Raw genomic sequence first — 26,669 nt, forward strand, 5'->3', positions numbered from 1 at the left:
CCAAGAATTGAGTCTGAGAGAAGTAGAGAGGCAGGTGGCAACATCGTCCTTTACCATCTGTTGGTATTATAAAAGTAGTGACATCTCAAAAGATGTCTCAGCCATGGTTTGGGTTAAACGTAAAAATGAGAAGCTGGAAAATACGCAGACAAAAAAGACTGGAGATTCTAGATTCTTAGGACTATTAGAACTGAAAGTCACCTTAAGAGGATATCTTATCAGTGATAACACTGGCCCAACCCCTATATTTGAAGCCACTTACAAATGCTTTCTCATGGATTACCTCATTCAAGGCTCACCAGGTCGTGTGGGATAAGCAAGGGAGGCATTATTGTACCCATTTTCCAGATAAGTCCTTGGAGCTTAGTGGGGATGTAGCTTGGCTGAGCTGGTGTTCTGTAAGGGATATGTGAGGAGTAAATAGTTGATGTACCTACGAACACTCTGGCCTTTGGGTTCTATGGCATTTCCAGTTCGCCCTCCTCTGCCCTCATTCCTTACCCTCATGGAGGTCTGGCTCTGCCTGGCAGACTTCTGGACTTTCCCATTCTAACTTAATCTCTCAAAGTATCAATGACCTTTTCTCTCCCAACCCCTAACACTTGGATCACCTTAGAGGGTGGAATGAAAATCAAATGCTCGTTTTCCTAGCCTGAGGCCCAGAGAACATTTATTTTTAGGATTAAAATTCACCCGGGTAGTCACAGAAGACTCAGAATCTTAGCAAGTTCAGTTCAATGAGAAAGACTAGGTGAGCTTGGTTTAGAGGATGTAGAAGAGAAGGTCTGGGTTTGCATCCTAGCCCACTGACTGTCTGAGCTGGGGTAAGTTGTACAACCCTTAAGAGTCTTTCTTTCCATCAGAAAGATGTGAATAAGAATAATAATTCCAGATCAAAGGGCCGTCGAGAGAATCAAATAATGAAATGCATTCAAGAGCAGGAAAATCCAATATTAATATTAGATACAATGCTCATTATCTTCAGAATCTGCAGATAGCACTACAGCTAGATAGCTGGCTCTCTAATGATGACCCCCAAACCATCCTTCAGCCAAATGTCGAGGAACACGTGTACATGGCTGTAAGCGATGCAAATATGTTCCTTACAGCAGAAACCCAAAATGATACCAATATTGTGTAGAGTGCAGAAACTAATGATGTGCTATATGTTGGCTAACTGAATTTAAATTTAAAAAAATAAGGATGTTAATACATGGAAAAAATATTGTGGGGAGTGCAGGTTAGAAATAGCATGAGGAGTTAAACAGACCTATACTTGGATTTACTGGAATTCATAAATCACAATGAAAGTGTACTCAATTAAAATTAAGGAATAGGAATCAGAAGACCTAAGGAAAGACAGACATATTGGATGGACGTATTGGTCCTGATAATGGAAGTGTGACCGCATTTGAGTTAGGAAGAGAGAGAAACAACCAATATGGATATGAACGTGAGATACCGTCTCACATGTCCTGGAGATACCCCAGCCAGACAGCAACAGTCTGTGATGCCCTGGTTTATGGAGATTATGGACCAAACTGGCCCAGATGGAAGAGGTCAACTCTAGAGACATCTGCTAATAGCGTCACTCCGCCAAAACACAGCCGCATTCCACGCTCACTCTCCCTGGCTAATTTACTCTAGCAGAAGGTGGAGAAAGCAATGGAAGGGAACAGTTACTCAGGACTTCACAGCAACTCATAATTGCTGGTGGTGAGCCAATCCCTGGTGGGTGACGGTTCCTTCAGCAAACATTTATTGAATGCTCCATACGTGCTACCCCCCTCAGAGCTGTCACAGTAGAGCAAACAGCAAACAGTACATATTTCCACCCTCAGGAAGCTTACTGTTTAACGAGAAGCAAAGCAAAGAGTGTGGGGACTTTAGGCTAATGTGAATATTGAAGAGCACTCAAACTTTTGCTTAAGTGCAATCTCAGCCTCCTTGAGCAACTGGGACTGAGAATGCAGACCCGTCAGAAACCAAAGTAGCTTCTCTCTCATCACTGTCTCCTCTTTGGGTTTACACAGGCTCTGTCTCTGCTCTTGACCTAGCCACTTCTTTTTTCTCCTCTCACTAGCCGGTCTGCTGTTCCCATAAGGCCATGCTAGAGGACATCCATCAGCAGCCCTAAGTACCAGACACCTAACCGAGACAGATTAGTGCTGCCTTCTCACAGCCTCACAGCCCCACAGAGAAAACCTGAATGATCCGGCTGAGTCCAGCCACCTGAGGTAGAGGAGACAGGGCTACTTGCAAGGCCCTTTGGGACCAGAATCTTGGAGAAGGGAACGATGAGCAAACTGTCTAAGAGGAGGTACAGAAAAGAGTAAACCGACAGCTGTTCCTATTTTCTCCCAAGTCACCTTCTCTAACAAGGAAGACCATGGTAGCCACCACCAGCCTCACATCCTAAACTTGGGTTTCGGGAAGTTCAGAAATCCAAGGGCAGAAGACGTAAAGGAAAAGAAAGCTGAATGTTCTGTAACAAACTGGAATTCATAAGCTGCTATCAATTAAAAAAAAAGTTTAAAGCAAGTGGTGTCAAGTGTAGCGTTTGGGGGACCTTTAAAACGATTTCATGGGTACAGAGTGAGAAGGAGTGGGCATAACGGAACTTCACGTAGGAAAAGAAAAACACACCCGAAGGTTTTAGTTTCCAGTAAGCTCACTGTAACCGCTACTGTGACCGAGTGTCAGGACCCAGCAGGGCAACCGCCAGGCTGCCGCAGGGAAGGGTCAGGAGGTCAAGACTAAAGCTGGCAGTGCCACCGTCACTGGCACAATGCGATTATACATCTGGAAGATACCGGTTCCTGTCTCAGCACCAAATTTTAAGAAGGAAATTGATAAATTCAAGCTATTTGGAGGGCAAGGGCCAGAATGCTGAAGCATCTGAAAACCAGGCCATATGAGGTACAAAATTCTTGATCCTTGGTGAAGGAAAGACAAGACAAAACTTGAGGTCATTTTCCAAATATTCAGAGTATCACATGTAATAGCAGTATTCTAGTACAATCACAGGGAGGCATAATTGATTTTTTTTAATCTTCTTAGTCATATTTACCTAAAAAATGGAATGGGTGCTCGACAAGGATACCAGTTCTCTAAGGAAAGAGGAATTTCTTGACATGGTTTCTGGCATCACATGGATTCTGGTTCTAGAATTATTCTTAGATAGGAGCAGCCTTCCTCCATCAGTCTTGGAATTAGGTGCAGTATAATTAATCCATAAAGAGTCAGAAATACTTGGGAAATCGCATAAAACGAGTGTGTGGTTCAGGCCTTTCTTCCCTCACCGTGGAAGAAAGACACTGGGATAAAGAGCCTCGGGTCCGTGTCTTGCCTGTTATTACATCGAGTGGCACTCCTTGGTCAGTCAGAAAAAGGAATCTGAAACCAGCCATTCCCTTGAGAAGTCAGTGCTGTCCATACCACCATCTTGTACACAAGTAGACAGGTGGACGTGTTGTGCAGTATTCAATACCACCCTACGTCAGACGCATCCCCAGCTACAAGCCCCTGATGGCATTTCATCGCTGGCTGTTTCTTCGCATCCCCATATTGTTTCTTGAAGGCACCTTAGAACTGAAGGATGCTACCCTGGAGAGAGAACACATTACCCATCCCACCGCCATGCAGCCATCCGTACACAGCTCCGGAGATGCACCAAGTGCTTCCCTGGGCCTGGCGGATACGAAAGTCTGTCAGAGTCAGGCCTGAGAAAGCCGACCTGGGCCAAGAAGGGCCAGGTGAAGTCCCAAACAGGAAATGCTCGTCAAGGAGCAAACACCAAGAAGGCAGCAGCGAGCCCATGGGTAGAGCCATAGATTGAAGTACGGGCTTGGAAGGGAAGAGGAGGACCAGCAAAGCAGACACTCCTGGTGCTCTGAGGCTGGGATGGGACGAGTGACTGCCCCACGTGCGGCAATTCTGTTTTAACAAAAAATGTATTAAAGTGAGATTTTGCTTTGCTTCTGTGTTTCAGAGACCTGAAGCTAGATAACATCTTGTTAGACAAGGACGGACACATCAAAATAGCGGACTTTGGGATGTGCAAGGAGAACATGTTAGGAGATGCCAAGACAAACACCTTCTGCGGAACCCCTGACTACATCGCCCCAGAGGTGAGGGTGTGCTGCCTGAAGGGTGTGCGTGGACGCTTGCCCCACTCCACATGGCCCCACTGCTCCTTCCTCCCCTGGAAAAAAAGTCAAAAGATGTTAAGTAGTTTGTTTCAGGAGTTGTATTTGTTTTTCCGAGTACTTCACAAAGGCAGCTGCACACGAGGGCTGTGTGCAGACCGACCTCTCTCTGCACCTTCAGTCTCCCTCATCTTCCACCATGCTTGTCTTCACCATTTTTTTTTTAAGATTTTACTTATTTATTTGTCTGAGAGAGAGAGAGAGAGAGCGCGCACAAGCAGGAGAGCAGCAGGCAGAGGGAGAAGCAGGCTCCCCACTGAGCAAGGAGCCTGATGCGGGACTCGATCCCAGGACCCTGGGATCATGCCCTGAGCTGAAGGCAGACGCTTCACCACCGAGCCACCCAGGCGCCCCACACTCTTCCATTCTTGCCCCCTTATCTTCTTACTGGATGTTCTCCATGAGCAATAGTATCTAGGACTACAGTTTTAACTCCAAAAATCAATATGACCAGCCCAAACAACTTCTTGCCCCGGCTGTCACGGGCCAAACATAACAAGTCTCAAAGTCACTGGCACTGTTTTTAGCCCTCTTACGACGCGACGTGGGTGCCGAGAGCTGGTGCTGAGAGTACGAGAGACCAAACAATACATGTCTGTGTTCTTTACCATTATCTTCAAGCCCCTTTGCAGATAACTTTTTAAGGATTTGCCATTTTGTGGAAATGAGTTGAGAGAGAACCCAGCATCATTGGGCACACGACACAAATGACATATAATAAGTAATAGTAATGATGGTAACACACCGTACAATATGCTGAAAGCAAACGCACAAATGTAGCCACCACGCTTCCTCTGAGAGGGGGCTTCCCGTCTTCCCTCAGGAGACCTCAGTTACTGTTCGAAGTTCTAAACAAGGGCACCGGTGTCACTCTTAATTTTTTTCAAAAATTAACACAGATACAAGTTCTGACATTCTCTTCCCCCGTCTTGCTGTACCATCTGGTTGACCCCTGGAGCACATGCACCGTCCGGAAGGCCACTGCTCCACCGAGACACCACACTAACCCTTCTAATAGGCCAGCCTGTCACTCCACCGTTTGAAAACCTTCACAACACCCCCGTTATCAGCTGAGCACAAGCCAAAACCCTGGAAATCGGTCCTTAATAGTATGTCCCTGGCCTTGCATTTTGCATTCATCTCTCCTATTCCTTAACCACACGCTCTGAGGCTTTGGCCCGTGGTTATCCCCAAGGTGACCCCCAAAGTCGTCGTCTCCCTGAAGATGCCTCTGGTTTCCTGAAACAGTTGTTTCTCCCCCCTGCTACCACAGCGCATGTGTAATCCCAGGTACCAGTAAACGGTTTCTCACAGTCAGAGCCTGTGATTTAGCCATCCTAATGTCTCCACCCCTCAGCTCGGAGCACCCATCAACCTTCTGGCTAAATGACCCCACAGCCTCAATGCCCATCTGTGAACTGACGCTAGACTTCCCCGCCGCTGGCCCCCTTTTATACAATAAATCTCACTAGCCTCTCCCTTCTCTACCCATGAAAGTACTACCCATTTTTCAATATTTGTCTTACACACTGACCAACTGTCCCCTCCTCAAAAAAAAAAAAAAAAAAAAAAGGAAGTGTGCTCTCCTGCCTCTGAACCTAATAAAATAAAATAAAAATTTAACCTTCCCTTCTTGCGGCTCTAAGTATATGCTGCCTCATGCTGTTTTTTATGTGTATCCCATTATCTCCAGGGAAGGGACCCTGTAGCAAACGAAAAGTTGGCTCGGCCAGGCAGAGCATTAAAAACACACAGGAGGACAGAGCAGGTGGGACAAGGGCCATGAAGCCCACCTGGCAGACACGGGTTATCTCCGGACAGGAGAACCCAAATTATAGAAATAAATGCCTTTCAGAGCAACATCAGGAAGGATGCACAAACAAACGCAGACTGCACTCCCCAAGCTGGGGAGTACCCCCAGTCCATCCCTCCTGAGGCATAAAACTCTAGGTCTTCCGGTTATAGGGCTGAGGGTCCAACGTAGAACTGGGGGCCCAAGCTCATTTTGACAATGACTAGGGAAAGACACGTGGAAACACCCTCTCTTTAACATACACTAGCCACTTAGTAAATCCATGTGGGATTCCAGTACCCAAGCAGCAGCTCCCTGGAGAGAGCAGGGGTCACCTGGAGACGAAAGTGGAGAGGCGCTGGGTGGTCACTTCGTAAACTCTGACAGCCCGTCACCGCCGGGAGCCTCACACAGAGGTGACTCACTAGTCGGCCAGGCAGAGGGAGAAGCGGATCGCTCTCACGGTTGGGGACAAAGGGAGACTGACGTCCCGTGGCAACGTCTTTAGTATCTGAATTATTTGAGGAAAGATGGCGGGAGGAAACAGGACAAGAGAGGATGAGGCCGTGAGAAGGCAGCAGGGGCTGAGACAGAAACAGAGAAAGGGGCCACTCTCCAGCCAGGGTGTCTCCACCAGTTTCTTTAAAAATATAGGTGATGTGAGCATGGCCGTGTTAGGCTGAGGTTTAATCCAGGAGACGTTGAATATGGACAGAACATTATATCGTAACACCCCCCTTGCCCTCCCCCCCACCCCCCGCGTTCAGAATATCGCTCTAATTCACTAACTAGGACATCTTATATAAGACCGGTAACCTCCCGAAGTCCGGTCACCGTCCTTTGTTAAATAGGGATCACAGGTCCTACCTCAGGAGTTCGTAGTAAAAAACCACACACTGTATAGCAAACACAACGCAGGTCAGCGTACCTCTGTTCAGGCAGTGTGAATCTGCATTGTGCTTCTTCCTCCTAATTTAAGACAGAATCTTTATTAGCATCCTAGCTTTGGAAGGCTTCATTCCCGCCACAGCTGTCTCCTGTCCTCCCAATTTCCTGAGTCCTTCCAGATGAAGTTGTTTACCGAGACGGGGCACTCAGAGCAGTTCTGGTTGCTTTGGGCTCCCCCTCGTGACAAGTCCTGGGAACTGCATGGGAAGCAGTCCTCCCCCACCCCTCCCAATTTAAGGCAAATGCACCTGAACAAAGATTGTGGGTCTGTGCTCACACACGCACCCTTGTTTTCTTTATCACTCTCCCCGGATCTACTTTAAAACTTTGCCTTAAGGAATACTCTATTTTCTCTAAACTTGAAAGTGAACTTTAGCCTTTAAAACTTGAGTTAAGGATAGTGGCTAGCATGTTTATGCTGGAAGTCCGTGGCGGATTGCAAAAATCTGCCACTTGATCTTTATTTTCACAAGTGGGTACCAGTCGACCAAAACAGGTATTTATCCTAGAACATATAGTCATTTCCATAGGACACAGCACTCTGTCTTCCCTACTTTTCACTGGGTTCTCACAACCACCCAGTAATAAGTCAGCCAAATGTTATCACCACTTTTCACAAATGAGGCGGGGGGTGGGGGGAGGAGTCTGTCCCAAACCACACAAGAAGGGACTGAGCCAGAGGTAGAACCCACGCCATTTTGCATGGCCGTGTCAGTTTTGTTGGGGTCGATCAACTCTTGTGTTGGGGTCACTTCCCCCATATCCCAGAGCCTCACTCCAGACGTATCTCATTCCCCAAGGAAAGGCCCGGGGGGGGGGGGGGGGGAGCGGTCAGAGACGGCAGCTGTGCACCTCATTCTGCCGCATCAAAACGTTCCCCAGCATCAAGACATGGAATGTCTAGAAAACAGCCTCATTTTTCTTTCCTAAAGCCACCAGTGCTGTAATTAAACCGTTCATTCCCAAGGCCCATTTAAGAAGAAATTCCATTTCAGATGAGGAACTAACAGTAAAATGACCTTCGTGTGTTGACGTGTATGTGCTCACCTGGGGCGGGGGGGCACGGAGCTGGGCTTTAAGTTGCAGGGTGGGAAGGATGGCCATCCCAAGAGGGTCCCAGTCACGCCTTTTCATCTTGTGCTTCAATACTATGACAGCTTCTCCATTTGGGGTTATAAAGAAGCTTGTCCCCAACCCATCCTGGGAGTGGCAGTCATGAAAGACAAGGATTTTCTTCTCTTCTTCATTTAACAAATTGTTATTGTGTTCCTACTATGTACTGGTTTTAATTGTGGTAAAATATACATACTGTAAAATACACCATCTTTCCATTCTTAAGAGTATTATTCAGTGAGTGTTACGTATATTCCCATTATTATACCACCAGTCTCCAGAATTTTATCTGGCACAACTGAAACTCTACACCCATTAAACAGCTCCCCATTTCCCCAAACCCCCAGCAACCATCATTTTACTTTCTGTCCCTATATACTATCAGCCTCTTCTAGGGACCTCCCAGAAGTGGAATCATACAGTATTTGTCTTTTTGAGTCTGGCTTATTTCACTTAGTGCAGTGTCCTCAAGGTCTATGGGTCAGGATTTCGTTCTAAGGCAGAGTAATATTCTACTGCACGTGTAATCACGTTGTTTATCCATGCATCTGCTCACGGACACTACGCACGGGGTTAGAGAGGTCGCAGCTTGGTTTGTTGGGACGACAAGCACTGAGCAGAGTTAAAGGTACTCTACCTCCCAACATTAAATAAGGAAGCGGCTGAATACAGGCTACAGAATACAAAACTCTTTTCTGCCAGAAGAGAGGACTGGTGAAAGGGCAGCAATCTTTGTAAAAGTTAGGTGGGATCCCAGACTTTAAACCCGTTTCCCTAAAGGACAAACCAGACCAGTTCTACCCGAAGCACCAATGTCGAGCTGCCCATTACTCTCAGCGGATTTCTGGATCTGAAGTCTGTTATCCTAGTCTCTTTTGGCATATTCCTTAAGTCTTTTTTTTTTTTTTTTGAGAGAAAGAACTCAAGTGGGGGGAAGGGGGAGGGGCAGGGAGGGAGAGAGAGAGAATCCCAAGCATGCTCCTTGCCCAGCACGACGGGGGGCTCAATCTCACAACCCTGAGATCATGACCTGAGCCAAAATCTTGAGTCGGGCGCTTAACCGACGGAGCCATGAGGCGCCCCACTAAATCGGCTTCTTCAATGGTGGCCGTAGAAGGGACTCATTAGTGCTACAGCGGTGGCTGGATGGGAATGGATTTGGTCAGATGACCTCTGGGATGTGTAATTACCTACTGAAAGTTTATGCAAAGTCTCAGGACAGTAGAAGTCAGTAGAACACGTGGGTTTGGTTTAGCTCTTCACAGGAGAGCACAGATACACACCGGCTTCCTTAGGTCCGAGTCTGGCACCCAAGTCCTCACATCGCAGGCGGGAAAATGAAGGCGAATGGCACAGGTCAGTTGTAAATAAGGCCAGAGAAAGAGTAAAAATTAAAACCAAAAAATGTTTGCTCAGTTTGGCACTGCCCACTCGTTGCTATTCAATCATCGGCTTCTCAAAAGATACAGTTTTCAGTGTGATCTGTGTCATCACCACCAACTATTTACCGACTGGTGTTGAAGCAGAGTTTCCACTCACCCACCTCATGTTTGTTAATTACATCTCTGCCTCTTGGCCACACAGATCTTGCTGGGTCAGAAATACAACCATTCGGTTGACTGGTGGTCCTTCGGCGTCCTCCTCTATGAGATGCTGATTGGTCAGTCCCCTTTCCATGGGCAAGATGAAGAAGAGCTTTTCCACTCCATCCGTATGGACAATCCCTTCTACCCTCGATGGCTTGAGAAGGAGGCGAAGGACCTTCTCGTGAAGGTAAGAAATGAAGTCAAGGAGACTCCATAGGATTAGGTTTAGGTGTTCTGACTGGCACTCCCATTCATTTCTAGGTTCCAATTTATCTATGGTAAACAATAGTCATCTCGAACTGGGTTTAAATCGGATGCTCACCATCTGTGTCAACTGCGGCACCAATAGCATGGACATTAGATACCAAAATAAGATTCATGTGCCTAATTTACATAAGAAATGCCCAAAAACCAGTTCCATGACTCTTGAATGCCCTCACTTTGAGATGTAATTGGCCTGTTGACAAGTGCAATTTGTGGCTTAAAACTCAAACCTTTGGTTTCCCATCATGCCCATTAAACTGATTCGGTCCACTTAATCTTCCCCTTCCTACCTGGACAGTTTCGCTCACTCAGGCGAAAGACAAATCTCTCATCACTCCTAAGCCATAAAAACTATCTCAGTTCAGAAATTAGAACTGTTCAGCCCAAGACAGAAGTCATCACATCAACCTGGTCTCTAAAGCAAAGACTTCTAATCCCTCTCCTCCCATCAGGTTCAGGGCAGGCAGCCACTCACCTTTGGAGAAGGGAATGTGGTTACATTGCGGTCAACTGTGTCCTCCAACTGTGTTCTCTTCCCCTCTAACCCTGGAGTTTCTATTTCAGACTGGTCATACCAGGTTAAATGCAGGGAGAGGATGCCAGGATAAGGAGGGGAAACAATTGTTCTTTTATTGCTGGGTGGCTTTATGCTCTGAATCTGGGAGATCGTGAAGGCCAGCCCTTTTGTGAGGCGTTCTAGTGGGTCTTTGGGAAGTACTTGTCAGTGGGGACATTTTTGGCCGAAGCCCTTGATACACAGGCCGTTCAGTGTATTCCCTGGCCCACTACTGCACCAAACTCCAATTCCATGATGTTCCATCTCACTGAGACACCCCCCTCCCCCACTGCTCACTACCTTCCGGATGAGCCTCTTAGGCAGTATTTAAAATGCTGCAGACCAGCTCTCCGGCCACATTCCCTTCCCGTGTCCACTGCAAATATTGATGCATTCCCCCCCATTACTCAGAGTTCAGACTGTCACTAACTCTGCAGCAATCTCCAGAATTCACCACCAAAGCAGGAGTCGGACCCTGACCACGATAGCCCAGAATCAATGCAGAACTGGTAATACCACAGAGGGGAACTGGGCTCTGAGAATCGCTTGCCGTGAACTGGGAGCACCTAGGGCAAACCAGTGGAGACACATAAGAATCACCTGAGAGCCATCATTAAAGATTTGGATTTTAGGCAGAGTCCCCGTTTACCTTCGTAGAGAGTGAGAACGCAGTGTTTGAGTACAAAATAACAAAACTAAACCACGGTACTACGACATGCTATCACATATAACCACCGCCTGTACCCAGTGAGCTGTCCCGGCAACTGTTCGGACAAGGAGTTGTGCCGGCGTGATCAAGAAGCTAGCAAATCGAAAAGCAGTGGACCGAGAATACAGGTGTTTTGAATTCTGGCCTCTCCTACCTCAGTTGGCTTTTAAAAACATCATTTAGTGAAATAATTTTCAGCCTTGGTGTCCCTATTTAGAAAAGGGAGGACAGGAGAGGACCTTTTAACATTAAAGCCTATCAGTGGGCTTTAAATCCAAACTAAAAAAGATGACCGGGCCCATCTTGTTTCACTAGTCTCCTTTTTTCTCGTGAACTCCTTGGACTTAAACGTAAAGGGCATCTGCTTCTCCTGCTCTCATACAACGGACAGCTTGTCCAGAGTCTTTGAAATGTTGAGGCAACTCTAGAGCCCTCCCTCAGGAATTGAGACGTTGAATCTCGAGTGCTGACAAAGCCCTCCCAGGACACCTAGGCCAAGGCTGGCGGTGGTACAACCCGAGCCAGTTCAACGCAGCTTTCCATTCCGGTCATCCAAACAAGCCATAAACCCAGAAAACTCTCGGAACGACCAATTAAATATACTTGTAATGACGGCACAACACACATAGAAAAGGAAAGCTGATTTCAAAATTAACCAATTAAAAAGACGACCACAGTAAAAATGAAGTTAGCAGGATCGGAATGGAAGCAATTTTGCTTTACGTAAAGGCAAGTCCAAACATTATCAGAGTTGCTGCTTTTGTTTTACATGACTCAGGGGAGGTATGGTTGGCTCCGGCGGCTGTAACAACTATCACAGACTGAGGGACTCACACAACACATGTATTTACTCACAGTTCTGGAGGCTGGAGGTCCAAGAGCAGGGTCGGCAGGGTTGGTTTCTGGAGAAGGTTTTCTTCCCGGTTTGCAGGCAGACGCCATCTTGCCTTGTCCTCAACTAATGGGTGAAGAGCTTTCTGCTGTTTCCTCTTAACGTATTTTATTGGACCGGGTTCCTGCCCACGTGACCTCATTTAAGCTTAATTGCTCCCTTCCTCCAGGTACACTCACAATGGGGGTTAGGGCTTCAAGGAATGAATTTTGAAGGGACACATTTCAACCCGCAGTGTGGGGGTGCACTGAGAAAGCCTGAGCCAACGAAACCCACCAGAAGGAGGAAATAAGGAAGCAGTTTGGGGGCTGCCTGGAGGCGATCCACCTTCACCTGTTGATGTTCCAGAAAACTCCACAGCTGTGCTTTCCAAACCCAGCTCCGCCTCGGGATCTGGGAGAGCTCCTCGCGAGGAGTGAGGGTGAAGGAGTAACAGGGCCAGGTGGAGTTAATCAGAAGTAAATGCTGGAAGTGATGGTTTCAAAGGACAGAAGGACTGAGTAGGAAGAAAGGATGGCTTCCAGTTGGAGGAGGAAAGATGACAAGTCATGTGTATGGACTATTACTCAGCAGGAAAAAGAAAGGAACTGTTACTGATAATACAAAGCAACTTGGATGGATCACAAGGGCATCCGGCCAGTCTCAAAAGGTTGCATAGTGTGTGTCCACTTGTGTAACATTCTTGAAAGGACACTGTGGAGACAGAAATCAGATTAGTGGCAGTGGGGGTTAGGGAGTATGACTGGAAAGGGGTATCCCAAGGGACAGCTTTGTGCTGACAGGACAATTCTGGGTCTTGTGTGTCGTGGTAGTTACCCAGATCTACACACGGGACAAAATGACAAGAGAACGAGACACACACATTGTATCAACGCCAGTCTCCTGGTTTCGGTATCACACTGTAATTATATACAATATAGGCATTCAGGGAAGCTGGTGAAGAGTACACAGGACACCCATACTAGCTTTTTTTTTTTTTTAAGATTTTATTTATTTGAGAGAGACAGAGCACAAGCAGGGGGAGTGGCAGAGGGAAAGGGAGAAGCAGGCTCTCTGCTGAGCAAGGAGTCCGAGTTGGGGCTCGATCCCAGGACTCTGGGATCATGACCTGAGCAGAAAACAGATGCTTAACCTACTGAGCCACCCAGGCGCCCCCACCTGCACTAGCTTTTAACATCCTGTGAATCTATACGTCCAGGCTGAATGTGTCCACCCCAAATTCTATATTGAAGCCCCAACCCCCAAAGTGATGATTATAGGAGGTGAGGCCTTTGGGACATAATTAGGCATTGATGACATAATGAGGGTGGGGCCACCAAGAAGAACTAGGGCCCTTATACAAAGAGGAAGAGAGAGATTTCTCTCTCTCCAAGTGCAGTCACCAGGGAAAGGCCATGTGAGCACACAGCAAGAAGGTGGCCATCTACAAGCCAAGGAGAGGGTCCTCACCAGAAACTGCCCAGGCTGGCACCGTGATCTTGGACTTCCAGCCTCCAGGACTGTGACGAGTAAATGTTTCTTGTTTAAGCCACCACCCAGTCCATGGCGCTTCGTTATGGCAGCCCAAGCAGACCAAGACACTAGAATTATTGCAAAATAACAAGTTTATCAACAAAGTAAAATCTACGGCAAAATGTCAGCAAATACCAAAACCAAAATCCTGTGCAGTTTCAATAGCAGGTAAAAGATTTGCTGGGAGAGTGGAAAATAAACCAGGTTGAACAGAGCAGAAACCAAGACAAGTGAGGATAAAGAATGGGGGAGGGGGGACTAGTTGGTGAAAGTGGTTTTACATCCACGTGGAGGAGATGGGGCTTATTCTTCCCCGTGCGAGTGAGTAAAAATTCCCTGTCCTTGCTGCATGAGGAAGAAAGTCCTCTCCCGTGGTCCAGCAGTTGGGCTGATAAAAATTAGTTTCCCTCGGGCAATTTGCTGACAGTAAGACTGGCCCTTAGTTTTATCTCTGCTCCCCATTTGCTCTGTCACTCTGATCCAACGGTCCCCCACATCCTTGAGCTCCCTTTTCTGCAAAGATCAAAGGTAGTATCGTTTCTGAGGAACTTCCTCCAGGGAATTATGCACATCATGTTGTAAAACCCAGAAGTAATCGGTCCTCTGGAAAAGCAGCACCTGTCACAGCAGCGGCATCCGTGTCAGACCCCATCCCCTGTCCGTCGTCGGGCGTGATGCACGTAGCGTATGAACAACCTACACGGCGGGAGAGGCTCCATCACGAATCACAACGGGGACACTGCTGTTCGGTTGACTCTTGCCAAAGAAACAGCCCTTCCTCCCTCACCTATTCATCCAGGATGTCCTGCCCCATTTATTTGGAAACTGCCGGGAGATGAATGACCTCCAACGGAAACACTTCTCCCTTCTGTAGAAAGATCTATCTGAGGAGGGAAAGAGGAGGGGGGACGACTCCGGGGACAGGCGCTAGGCTGGTGGCCGTTCTCGGCAGCCCAATACTGCGTTCTAGCCCAGACGGTCGAGTGAGTTTAAACAAACTCCAGCCGCATCCTGGCCATTCGTGCACGAGGTGTGCTGTTTCCTGTCAATGTAAACTACCCTCTGACCGCTTTTGTGAACAAAAGCAAGTCTTTACTCATGAACACTGAGTCCCTCGGTGCAGCTTCCGTGGCACAGAGCCGATGGCCTCCCATGAGGTCACCAGTCATCTTCAGGACTTGGAAGGAGGACGGGTGATCTGTGGCAGGACAGAGAAGACGGTAACGGACTCTTGTGCAAGACTAGAAAGACATTTGTGTCTCGAAGCTGGAGATCACGTTGTACTCTCATTACACCTTTTATCTTTTCAAATATATTTTTTTATTTTCACAGGTACGTAGACCAGGCTCAGAAAACTTGGTCGTGATGCCCTAGGTACAAATGCCACATGGTACTGGGAAAATCTAATGGGAAACAGCATGGTGCCCATGCAGCCTAGGGCGGTTACTTCTAATTTAATTCACTAAAGCCTTTAATTATAACAACATGAGCTAGTTTTTGGCCCATTCTTGAGGCACTCACGCCTTCCCTCCCATCTTGTTTCATCAAAATGTCCTTAAGAAGTAGAAGTCGATAGGGTATTATGATCGTTTCAAGGAAAGAGATATGGGGCAAGTCACTTTTTCCCTCTGCTTCTAAAAAATCTATCTGCTTTTCCATCTATTACATTGGTGTTTGAGTCTACAGAAAAAAAAAGTGTTACTGTGAAGTTGGTGCCCCTTCTATATGCTGTTCTGTAGGCTAAAAACAAGAGGCTAACAGAAAGTGAGGACTGAAGACCTACCACCTGCAAGTAATAAAGTAGGACCACTTGCTCACTTGCTCAGCGAACATTTCTCGAGCATCCGCTTTGCGCGTGGCACTGGGCGAGGTTGGAGGAAGGAGCAACGTGAATAGTGTCTGCCCTCAGAGCTTACACTCTGAAAAGTACTCTTAAAAAACATACATAGAGTGACACTTCATCTAATGAAGGGAAGATGTTTAGATGTTCTGCAGAGCCCAGAGGAGACACTATTCCACGCCAGAAGCAAGAAGGGGCTGCTTCTCATTTAGGCTCTATCCCTGACGATGGCTGGATCTGTGATCTTGAGCAAGTTACATAGCTGCTCTGAACCTTAGTTTCCTCCGCTGACAATGGGACAGTGATATCCGCTTTTAGAATCTGTTTTTAAAATCAGCTGAGACCTATAGCACCATGCCTGGCTCTCCAAGAACATTGGTTGGCATGAGTCCCAGGGTCAACCATATGACCATGAGCTTGACTTGAAGGGCAGGAGAGCTCACCAGGAGTTAAAGGAATCAAACATAGCCTCACAAAGAAGAGGGGTTCTAAGCTCACCCTGACTGGTGGGCTGGGATTTAAAGATGAGGAGAAGGAAATGGGAGCAGAATGTGGGGAGAGGCATCTCCTTGCAAGATGGGAAGTTCCCTACTGAAAGAGGCAGGAAAGAGAGGTGGCACATTCAGTGAGTAGGCGTGTCTGGACAGAAGAGAGGGTTACAGTGGGAATGGAAGGAGGTGTGTCAGCAGAGGCCACGGAGAGCCTGGGATGGCCACCTAGGCTCAGAGGACGTTAGGACTCACCAGGGCACTGGGATGACCTTGCTTCACCCTGCATTTTACAGCTGAGGAGACTGAGACAGAAAACTTGCCCGAGGCCACGTGGGTAGTAAGTCTCGGGTAACAGCCTCATGTTCGTGGTTTTCTAACAGAGCTTAGGACCTTAAATTCCATTGAGAGGCCCCAGCGGCCATCAGTAGAGTAAGGGGGAGAGGAATTTAGGACGACTGACGATGTGGACATACTAGGTGGTCGCATAAGCATTACACTTGGACTTTTTGTTAAAAAAAGATTATCATAATTACAAAAAAGAAGGAAAAAAATCTCCACTTTGCTACAGCATGTTGTTTTTTGTTCTTTTAGTTTGGGGATTTTGCGGGGGAGGGGGTTTGGTAGAGCCTTTGAAGATTTTCAAGCAAGACAAGTAAAGCAGTGTTTGAAAACACACAGACTGGCTATTCTTAAAAAGTAAAAGCAAGAGATCCCTGTAAATTAGTTGTTAATGGAGGTCCGGTCCTGCCAGAGCCTCCTGGAAAATCACGGAATTTCACTGTGGTTTCTGTTTCAGAGACCCAGGATGTCCTTACGAGGCCCTGCAGCTAGCGGTTACTTTCTAAACAGGCATCTAGCTGGGGTGAGAAAAGTCGTAACCGCCGCAGGCACTCGGGACCCGTGGCTTCCCCAGGTCTCGTGTTCAGGCTCTCCTAGTCCGTGCTGCCCTTGACCTGCTGTGTTTGAGTTTGAAGAGTTTCCAAGTTTCTTTCCTGTCCTGGCCAATGTTCAGTTTGACCTCGTGGGGGAAAGTAACAGGAGAGGGGACAGCGCAAGAAAGAAAATACGTATGTAACAAGTCAGAAAATATGAACGATGATTTGAATTAAACATCATTTTAGCAGCAGGGCAGCAGACTCTCGGTGACTGTCCAAAGCGGACTCTCGGTGACTGGTTTATATTATTCCTAAAGTGAGCTTTTCCTCATAGCGCGACTGTCACCCTTAGAAGGCAGCTTTGTCAGAAATCAAGCTCGATTAATGGGTGGTCAGCTAAGCAACAAATGATCACTTGTTCTATGTTGTTGAGTCAGTGCATGTGTGTGTGCGTGTGTGTGTGTGTACACGTGTGTGTAGTTCCATCAGCCCCCCACAGAACAGCCCCAAAGGAAGGACACGTCACTCACCTCACATGGAAGGACGCTGTGAGTCAGTCCTGTAAGCTGCCGGGGGTCCTGTACATGACACAGGGCAAAGCTGACCTCAAACCAGCCCAATATCCCTTGAAAGACAGCATTTCCAGGGCAAAGAGCAAAGAAGCAAAAGCCCAGATTCTGGAATCTTCAGAAGGTTCATTTGAGGGAGAATGTTGTCACCGGGGTGACTTGAGGCAACAGTTGATACCGGTAAGTACAAAAATAAGGTTAGAAAAGCAAGTGTCAAATCCCTGTGGCTCTGGGCTGAGAAATGCACCCTCGTCCGAGGCTGACCGGCTGGTCCCCTGAGAAGTAACGGCTCCCTTTCTGCTACTGCTCAGCTCTTCGTGAGGGAACCCGAAAAGAGGCTGGGAGTGAGGGGAGACATCCGCCAGCACCCTTTGTTTCGGGAGATCAACTGGGAAGAGCTTGAAAGAAAGGAGATTGACCCACCGTTCCGGCCGAAAGTGGTAAGGACCCACCAGGGCCGTTTGCTCCCCACCATTCCGGCTGCGCTTCCCCCCACCTTCCCCCCCAGGGCTGCCTGCCCGCCCCTCACCCCTGCCTGAGTCCCAGCTTCCCTCCTGGGTTCAGTTCCTGGAGGAAAGTGCTGCTTTAGCCGTCATTCAGGTTATCCGGCTGCTTGGGGAGCGGGGAGCAAGGGGGTGTCACCCTTGTTCGCAGTATCTAACTCTGTGATGAGATCACATACTTGCACGAAAATGAACTGCTGGGCGTACGTGCCTCGGGCTTACCGGGCACGTGCCTGTGACTCTCGGGGAAGATGTGGAGCCTTTGTGCGGGGTACGCACGTGCTCCGCGGTCAGTCCACATGACTCAGAACGTGGAAGTCCGGGATTTTGGAGCCATCTTTTCCATGATACGTATTCAAGCGTGCCTGACGTTTGTAATCCGTTCACGTAACTCTCCTCCCTGATGGTGATGGTTACGTGTTCTCCTGTTCGAGGAAGGAGTCGGCTGGGGCTTAGGAAAGGACGGGTCTCTAAATTCCCACGAGCATGCTCCTTAGCAAAAGTCACCGACCTCCACGAGAACAGGGAGAATGCGCTGGCCACATGCCGAACAGGCCACCGCAGAGTGAAGACAAGAGTAAAGCACGGTTAAGACGAAAGAGCTCTGCACGCATGTAACACCACTGAGCCACACTCCTAAAAACGGCTCAGACGGTCCCTTTTATGTTACGTATACTTTAAAACAATTTCTACAAGGAATCATTTTTTTAAAGAGTAAAGCAAAGTGGTGGGTTGGCCGGCTCTACCCATCCCTGGTGATTACCGGGAAGAAAGTAGTAATGACCTGGGTAGATAGAAACCATCGCTACGGTCTCTTTGCATGGAGACGGCATAGGCTTGTGGATTCCAGAGCAGAGGGCTTCACTCTAGAAAGAGCTAGTGCTATTAGTCAGGATAGCAGATGGCCAGAAGCAGCAAGTCTGTGCCCAGGGTTAGCAGACTTAGTCTCAACATTTGTCCCGAGCTCTGGGGATGCTCTAAGGATTCTAGGCTGGCCTCTAGCAGTCTTATTATTTGTGACAATGCCATGCCTAACCTATTAGCTGTTAATTTGTGACAAAATGGATTTTTACCTTGTTTTAGCTCATCAGAACAATGTGACTCATGTCTCAGCTTCCATGGTACGTTACAAGCGACTTGATACTATCCACCTAAAAACCAGACTTTTGGTCTACATTTTCCCTGCAGGACAGTTCTCGATTCTGCCGGTAGGAAGGAATTTCCCTCACATGTTGTCTAAAGAGCTATTTGTAGGCAGAGGCCACAGGCCATTGGCCTCACCGGCTTAGGAGCCCCCTTGAGGGTAGGAAGAGTCTGACTCTTAGTTATGCTCATATATACAAGGGTGGCTTTTGATAATCTTAAAAAATTGAACTGTATGCCATACAAAGCAGTATTTATAAATAGGTATTTGTTTTTACCTTCTTTTTTTTCCCCTCAGGGCACTAATGGACCAGGTAGCTTGAGGGGAACTAGTCCCAATCTGTCTGTGGAAGACAGTCCAAGATGGTTAATAATAAAATTAACATGGGTAGAGGAACCAGCAGTAGTGATGGATATTGATATAAGAACAGGAATATATAATCTGCAAAACTCCTGCCCTCGGCTCCCACCCTCCATCCCTTCCCTCCACCCCTTCCCCAAACTGTCCCCTGAAGACCGAAAGGCTACGGGTCAAATTTGGGCTCACCACTGTTTCAAAGGTGTCCAGTCCCGTTTCCTGTAAACTGTTAACCAGAAGCATGAGATCCTATCTGGATGTATATAGTGAAATTCCTTTACATGACTTTCATTGTACTATTGCTAAGCGAATGCCTCAGGGTCTTGGAAATGTTCCATAAACCCACGTATGACCATCTCTAAGTATCACTTCAGTCTACCTGCAAGGTCCGCCTTGTCATACACAGACTGTAGCCTTAGATAACAGGCATGAAGATAATTAATTCAGTGGCTGATTTTCTTCCCTTTTTCTCTCCACCCCCTCCCTTAAACTCTGATCAAGAAATCACCGTATGATTGCAGCAATTTCGACAAAGAATTCTTAAATGAGAAACCCCGGCTGTCGTTTGCGGACAGAGCCCTGATCAACAGTATGGACCAGAACATGTTCAGAAACTTTTCCTTCATTAACCCAGGGATGGAGAGGTTGATATCCTGAAGCACCTCCCCTCACACACGAGGGAATTTGCCTTGAGGCTGCGAACTGGTTCAAGTGATGCTCCTTGGATGCCTTTTCACCTTGGGAAAGAAAAGAAACACTCAGTAATACAGGCCGAGACCTTTCAGCTCCTCACCGACCTTGTCTCTGCAGCAGAAGCCAACTGCACTTCACTAATAACCACACCCTTCGGTGCCTCTCCTGTCCTCTCCCGTGGCCACTCTTGAAGCCAGGTCATCACTAACCATAGTTACGGACTGGCACAATGGTTCTCCTCTGCACTGTGAAAAGACCTGAAAAGTTAATATTGCCCTAAGTCATGGCTCTTCCCGTGGGCACCTAGGGCTGGTCAATGACCAGAGGGGCGCAGTGAGCACAGAAACAGCACGTCGCCTGGGACAGGAGCGGACTTCATTCAGCCGCAGACAAGTAACCACTAACCCGTTTTGTTCTGTTCGCGTCTGTGGAAGTGTAAATGGTGGCGGGGGAAGGCCTGGATAGGTTTTTATGGGAATTCTTCACAATAAACATAGCTTGTAACTTGAGATTTACAAATCCATTCGTTCTGATTAGCCATGAAATTCTCGGGAAAGAGGAAAATGGAAAGTAAGAGGAGCTCATGTCACTGAGATGGAGGGTTTAATAAACCACCTACTGTGGCTATCTTGTCAACACAGACATCAGAGTCAAAGATAGACTCACTTACTCCTGCCAATAGAACCACCCCACCCACCCATTCTCAGTTGATTTCAGTATCAGTGGAAGTTACTCATTACCATCCTCTTCACACAGTAACAAGAAAGGAAGCGTATAATTCTTCCAACAGAAAAGAAAACCAATCTCTTATTATACCCTTAAAGTTGATTTGATGACTCATTTGTCTCCCTTTAGGCATTATTCAAAATAAAAGACCCACGCGTGGTACTTGTAGCAGTCGATCTTGTTTAACTAGAATTCTAGCTATACATTTTTTAAGTATCTGTGCTGTTTGTATATTTTGATAAAATATTGTGACTTAATGATAAAGAGGTGGCTATGTAAAAATGGAATAAAAGAAAGAAAGAAAGATGCCTCCTAATAGTTTAATTCCCTACTTGTCCCCCCAAGAACTTGGGTTTTGTCGTGGTTATCATCAATGTAGCTAGCATTGAGTTGATGTTGTAAATTTTGGGAATCACTAAAACTCCCCAAATAGGTGAGAAACTCGGGTAACAGAAGTTATCTGTTATGTTCCTCTTTCCCTTCACCGCAGGATCTCTTGGGAGTGGCCACGAGTGTTGCCTCTACTCTTTCAACACCCGAATCCAGCTCTGCCCTCTCACCTGTCCCCAGGCACTGCTTCCTCCAGGACTACCTTCCTGCTAGTGCTTGTGGAATATACTAGGTCCTCAGCTACCTTTGTGCAGTATTTTAGACAAGGAAAGACCCTCCCTTTGATCTCAGCCCCATTAGTCACTGTGACACAGCACTTTCCCCTTTTGCTCCCTTTACGTTTGACTACCCCCTTGACCAGCCCCTTTCCTCCTAGCCCAAATCACTTCCAAGGCCCCCTCCCCATCTTGTTTTCACTGTCTCTTGGTTCTTTCCTGCCACCTCATGCCTTCAAGGTTCCCTCAATGCACATCATCTTCAACCCATATCTCCAGTTCGAATCTTGCCTCCAGGCTTCAGTCTCCACTGACTTGCTCTCTCCTTACAACCTCACTCTCTCTGGGGTTTCCCAGCTCCATTAACGGCACCATCGTAGGTCCAGTCGTCCAGGCCCAGAACCTCAGAGTCATTGTCGACTGTCCCCTGTCCCTGTTTTCTTTAACCAAATCCTTATGATTCAGCCTCTGTAGTCTCTCCAAAAGAGAGACTCATCTCTACTTTCTCTCTTGCTAATCATGTCTGGATCAGTCTCCCCATCTTAAGTCTTTCTCCCCATTTTAATTCGTGTATACAGCATACATTATTAACTATATGGTAGGAATAACTTTTCCTCTGCCCTCTTACGTTAAGAACCTGGGGACTGCTGATTAAACTGACAAAAGACCTTAGCGAGAGAAGCACGCTGTTACTTACACATGCTATACGCATGTCAGAGTGCCCAGTGATGAGTAATTCAAAGAAATGGTTAGAATTGGGGATCTAAATACCTAGTGCAGCAGGATACAGTAGGGTGGGGAGAGAAAAGCCTCCTGTGGGAAGGACAAATGGGTTTCTTGAAGGAATGTAAATGGGCTTTCAGGAGAATAAATAGAAGATAAGAAAGTTTGTGATAGTGTTTGTCTGTAGAGGTATGAGTGGTCTTTCCATCTTCCTCAGGGTCATAACATTCCCCCAGAGAGGAGATTTATGGTAAGTAGGTTTACGCTTGGTCTCACTCCTACAAATAGACCCACCCTGAAGAAGAAATTTTTGGCAGTTCCCATTTCTCTGAAATTTCTGCTTTCAGTTAGATAAGGAAAACTCCAAGAAGGCCTCTTTCTGCATCTGTTGAATCCCAAGTGTCTTTAACCTGAAATAATCTTTATTATTTATGGAACATAAAAATATTATCTCCACATATCAGTTTTTAATCCCATTACACTCATGTTCAAAACTCTGTGTAATCTTTCCTGGCTAAAACTCATGCAGGGCCACCCATTCTGTCCCCACCCTCTCTACCTGACTTCCCATTTCCACCTTTCACTCACCTGTGCTCTAGTCAATCTGACTTTCTTAGCACTGCCTATAAACTCCCACCATTTCCCACCTCTGGGACTCCCTGATACTAGTTTTTCTGCTTGGAACGCCCATTTCCACACATTCAACATCTTTCTGTCTCTCAAGATCCAGTTCAGCTGACACGTCTGCCATGAAGTATCCCAGTCCTGGGATATCCCATGAGCTGGTGTATCTCCCGCCTCTCTAAGCTCCCACCAGATTGTATTTCTCTGTTCTCCCATGGCACCCGATCAAGCTGTGAAAGTGTGTAGTTTGCCTCCCTTTCTAGGCTGTAAATCCCTAAGGGTAGGATCTCAGTCCAGTTTGTCTTTATGCTTCCCACAGTTCCTTTGTACAGTGGCCCTTAAACAATATAGGAGTTAGGGACACTGACCCTTGCATCGTTGAAAATCCGCATATAACTTTTGACTCCCTCAAAAATTAACTACTAATAGCCTACTACTGACCAGAAGCCTTACCCATAATGTGAGCAGTCGATGACCACGTATTTTGTATGTTGTATGTATTATATACTGTACTCTTACAGAGAGCGCGCTAGAGTACAGAACATGTTAAGAAAATTATAAGGAAGGGAAAATACATTTACAGTCCCATACTGTGAAAGTCCATATATGAGTGGACACACACAGTTCAAACCTGAATGGTTCAGGAGTCAGCAGTGTAGGAGTGCTCAAACGGAGTCATTGGACAAGTGAGTAAATACACGAATGCGCAGAACCGTGTTTGAATGGTGGCCCCTCAAAACACAGATCCACCTGGAACCGTGGGTTGTACAGATGGGCACTAAATCCAGTGTCACTTGTCCTTATGAGAGACATACAGAGAAGAGAAGTCTGTGTGAAGAGGGAGACAGAGACTGGAGTATGGTGACTGCAAGCCAAGGAACACCAGGAGCCACCAGAAGGTGGAAGGGACCAAGAAGGACTGTCCCACAGAGCCTTCAGAGGGAGCATCGTCCCACCAATACCTTGAGTTTGAACTCTTGGCCTCTACTCTTGGCCTCTAAAACTATGAGGAAATGGATTTCTGTTGTTTTTAGGTCATCAGCTTGTGGTAACTTATTCTAGCAACCACAGGAAACACACACCATCCAAAGAAACCAGCAGTTTACCAGGAGAAGATTGCAGGGAGCTCTGTGCGTCCCTGCCCACCCCAGCCACCATACATGCAAACCGGGGCATCTCGTTCCTGCCAGACCCTCACACCACTTCTCCTATGACAGAACGTCCCACACCACTCAACTTTTTGTCCATATGAATTCCCTGACGTGGTTCCCACTCTTCCTTGCATTTTTCTCCTATTACCTCATTTCTCTTGCCTGCTTTTTCCCTCACCTGCCTTCCTTAGTAAGGAAGACTTTATTCAAGGGGGGCCATCACAATGGGCGCAGGGACTCTCTCAGGGGGAGAGAGAGATTGGACTAGACTCCAAATACAGCATGGCAAAATGGGAGTTTATAGACAGTAGGTCAGTGAAGGAAGGAAGTAAGAGGGTGTAAGAGGGATTCTGATGAAACCAACCTAATAGGATTCTTGCTGAAGGCAGGACAGGTGATCAGACATTACCTGGGGATGGTGAAAAGTCAGGAACTCAATCAGATATCCAGAATGGGAGTTCTGATTAAACTGACTTGCCAGGATTTGTGCTAAAATTGGACAATGCAGACAAACACAGAAGCCCAAAAGTTATGCGTCGAAAAAGAATTCAGGGAAGCCTGAACAGAGTTTGGTCAAGGAGTGGCCAGCAAAGATCACAGTCTTAGCATTGTGAAGGCTTTGGAATTACAATTAGTTTAGCTTTCCTCTTGGTGCCAGAACTGCTTCCATATAGTCCTAAAGTGCTGTTGTCCTCCCTGCTATGAACACACTTGTTGAAAAGAAATGCATTCCTGGGGCGCCTGGGTGGCTCAGTCTTTAAGCGTCTGCCTTCGGCTCAGGGCGTGATCCCGGCGTTCTGGGATCGAGCCCCACATCAGGCTCCTCCGCTGTGAGCCTGCTTCTTCCTCTCCCACTCCCCCTGCTTGTGTTCCCTCTCTCGCTGGCTGTCTCTATCTCTGTCAAATAAATAAATAAAATCTTAAAAAAAAAAAAAAAGAATTTTCCTTTGCACTCACAATTTGGCCCACCGTTTGATGCAACAGGCCCAGCTTGCAGCCTGTCTTGGCTTTCAACATGCCTTCCACACACGTTTACTCGTATCTAGCTTTTGATTTGAGAGACGTGTGACTTCATTTCACTGGAAAACTTAGAGGCCACTGTAGAGTTCTTAACTGGACTAAATTCAACATTATTGTGTCTCATGGAATAGGAAGACCAGAGGGGCGGGGGAGAGACATACAGGAACGGCCAGTGGAGCAAGAAAACCTATACCAGCCATATTGATGAAGTTTGCCGTCTCGCATGGGTGCAGTTCGTTGCTATTGTTTCATCACAGATCACCGTAACAAATGATAGTGAAAATTCTGCAATATTGCAAGAATTACCAAAATGTGACACAGAGACACAAAGGGAGGAACAGCTGTTAGAAAATAGCACTGTGGATACAAGGCCGCCGCCAATCTTCAATCTGTTTTAAAAAAAAATGCATATCTGTGATACGCAATAAAGCAAAGCACAAACAAGATACGCTTGCATGAAGATGGATAGACAGGAGGACAGAAAGACAGATATATCTATAACTTTAGATAGATGTTTAGGTAGATTCGAGATGTGGCTAGTGTGTCTTATAAATCAAACTGGCAACAAGAGAAATAATTATTGATTGTCTCCACTAAGGAGTGCAGAGCCAGCCTCGGTGACTTTATCTGAGAGGCTCTTGCCAGCCACCTTTGCCTTGAGAGTGTGAAGTGACCGGAAAAAAAGAATCTAGCAACTTTAGCTGAAGTGAGGGAAGTCTTTTTTAATTGCCTGTCTCCTGGTTATTGGGTGGTCTCCAAGCTCAGAATGGCTTGCGGGTGGCGCCCCCTCAGCTCGTCTCCCATCCCGCCACCTGCAGAGGGATTTTGGATAACGTGGACCACATCCGGTCTGCAATAACCCCGGCCCGGCCAGGGTGAGGACCGATGCAAATTAACGAGAACGATGTACTGTATGTTGGCTAACTGAACATAGTAATTAAAAAAAAAAAAGCAGCAGCAGCAGCAGCTGAATTCTCCCTGTTGAAGGGGAGAGACATCTCCCCCATCCTCTCCCTTTTCTTTCAGAACCTTTCTCTGTCCTTGTCAAATGTATGTAAAGCTGTGTAACAGGTAGGTAAGCTTTCGCGGGTCTCGCAATTCACGAACGTTTACTCGCTGACAGGGGAGCCATCCTTCTGAGATGCAAACATCAAGGGAGATAGCTCCCTTGTATCCCGTGCCCTTGGGAGGGCAAGAGCCTAACGTTTTGGGGCACCTTGCTTCCATTTGCAAACAACCTCCTGTCCTAAACATATGAGGGGTCCATTCTTCCTCTGGGTAAAAGCACAGGTGGTCTCCCCACTTACCGTGAACTCTGTGCGGCAGAAGATGCTGTCGCTTCCTCTTGTGTATCTTGAGAACGTGTGTTTACGAGAGGTTGTATCTGCTTCTCTGCATAAGGGGCCTCAGTCTCCGCAATCACTTGGCGGATTACCTGTGAGGCACGCTACAATCTGACTGAATGCCTGGTCCGTAGCGAAACTGTCTTCTTTCCCCACCAATCTTGTGGAGACGTTTTCTGGATTGAGAGATTTGGGGTTTTACAATTATACTTCCCCAACACCAGCTTCTCCTAATTCTCAATACAAGGAGGGGATTCGGGAAGACACAAGGAGCATTTTTTTCACCCCCTGCCTTGGTCAGTCCAGTGAACCCTAAAGATAGCCTGGCATGAAAACAATTCTAATACTCTGCTTGAAGGCACACTCTTGTGCTTCCTCTTAAAACACTAATAAGAAATTAGAAAACCAGTCTGTTCTCAGACATT

General features: G+C 46.9%; 2 protein-coding genes across 8 annotated transcripts in view; one reads left to right on the forward strand and one right to left on the reverse strand.

Annotated features, from left to right (window-relative positions):
- PRKCQ (protein kinase C theta) overlaps positions 1 to 20,561 on the forward strand; it is a 168,647-nt gene extending 148,086 nt beyond the window's left edge. For all 4 annotated transcript variants that reach the window (XM_087857744.1, XM_087857743.1, XM_045812956.2 and 1 more), the window contains exons 15-18: positions 3,992 to 4,130; positions 9,646 to 9,834; positions 17,667 to 17,795; positions 19,861 to 20,561. In XM_087857744.1, coding sequence (XP_087713870.1) covers positions 3,992 to 4,130; positions 9,646 to 9,834; positions 17,667 to 17,795; positions 19,861 to 20,016 — 613 coding nt within the window. In that variant the 3' untranslated portion in view covers positions 20,017 to 20,561. The remainder of the gene's footprint in view (positions 1 to 3,991; positions 4,131 to 9,645; positions 9,835 to 17,666; positions 17,796 to 19,860) is intronic.
- Positions 13,035 to 26,669, reverse strand: part of PFKFB3 (6-phosphofructo-2-kinase/fructose-2,6-biphosphatase 3) — a 320,980-nt gene continuing 307,345 nt past the window's right edge. For 2 of the 4 annotated variants that reach the window (XM_087857746.1, XM_087857745.1), the window contains exon 17: positions 13,035 to 26,420. The gene's annotated coding sequence lies outside the window, so the exon portion shown is untranslated. The remainder of the gene's footprint in view (positions 26,421 to 26,669) is intronic. The other 2 variants (XR_015722473.1, XR_015722472.1) reach the window with 2 other exon arrangements.

Source organism: Ursus americanus, chromosome 31, assembly GCF_024610735.1.
Source record: "Ursus americanus isolate L20-20 chromosome 31, mUrsAme1.1.p, whole genome shotgun sequence".
Classification (NCBI taxonomy): Eukaryota; Metazoa; Chordata; class Mammalia; order Carnivora; family Ursidae; genus Ursus; species Ursus americanus.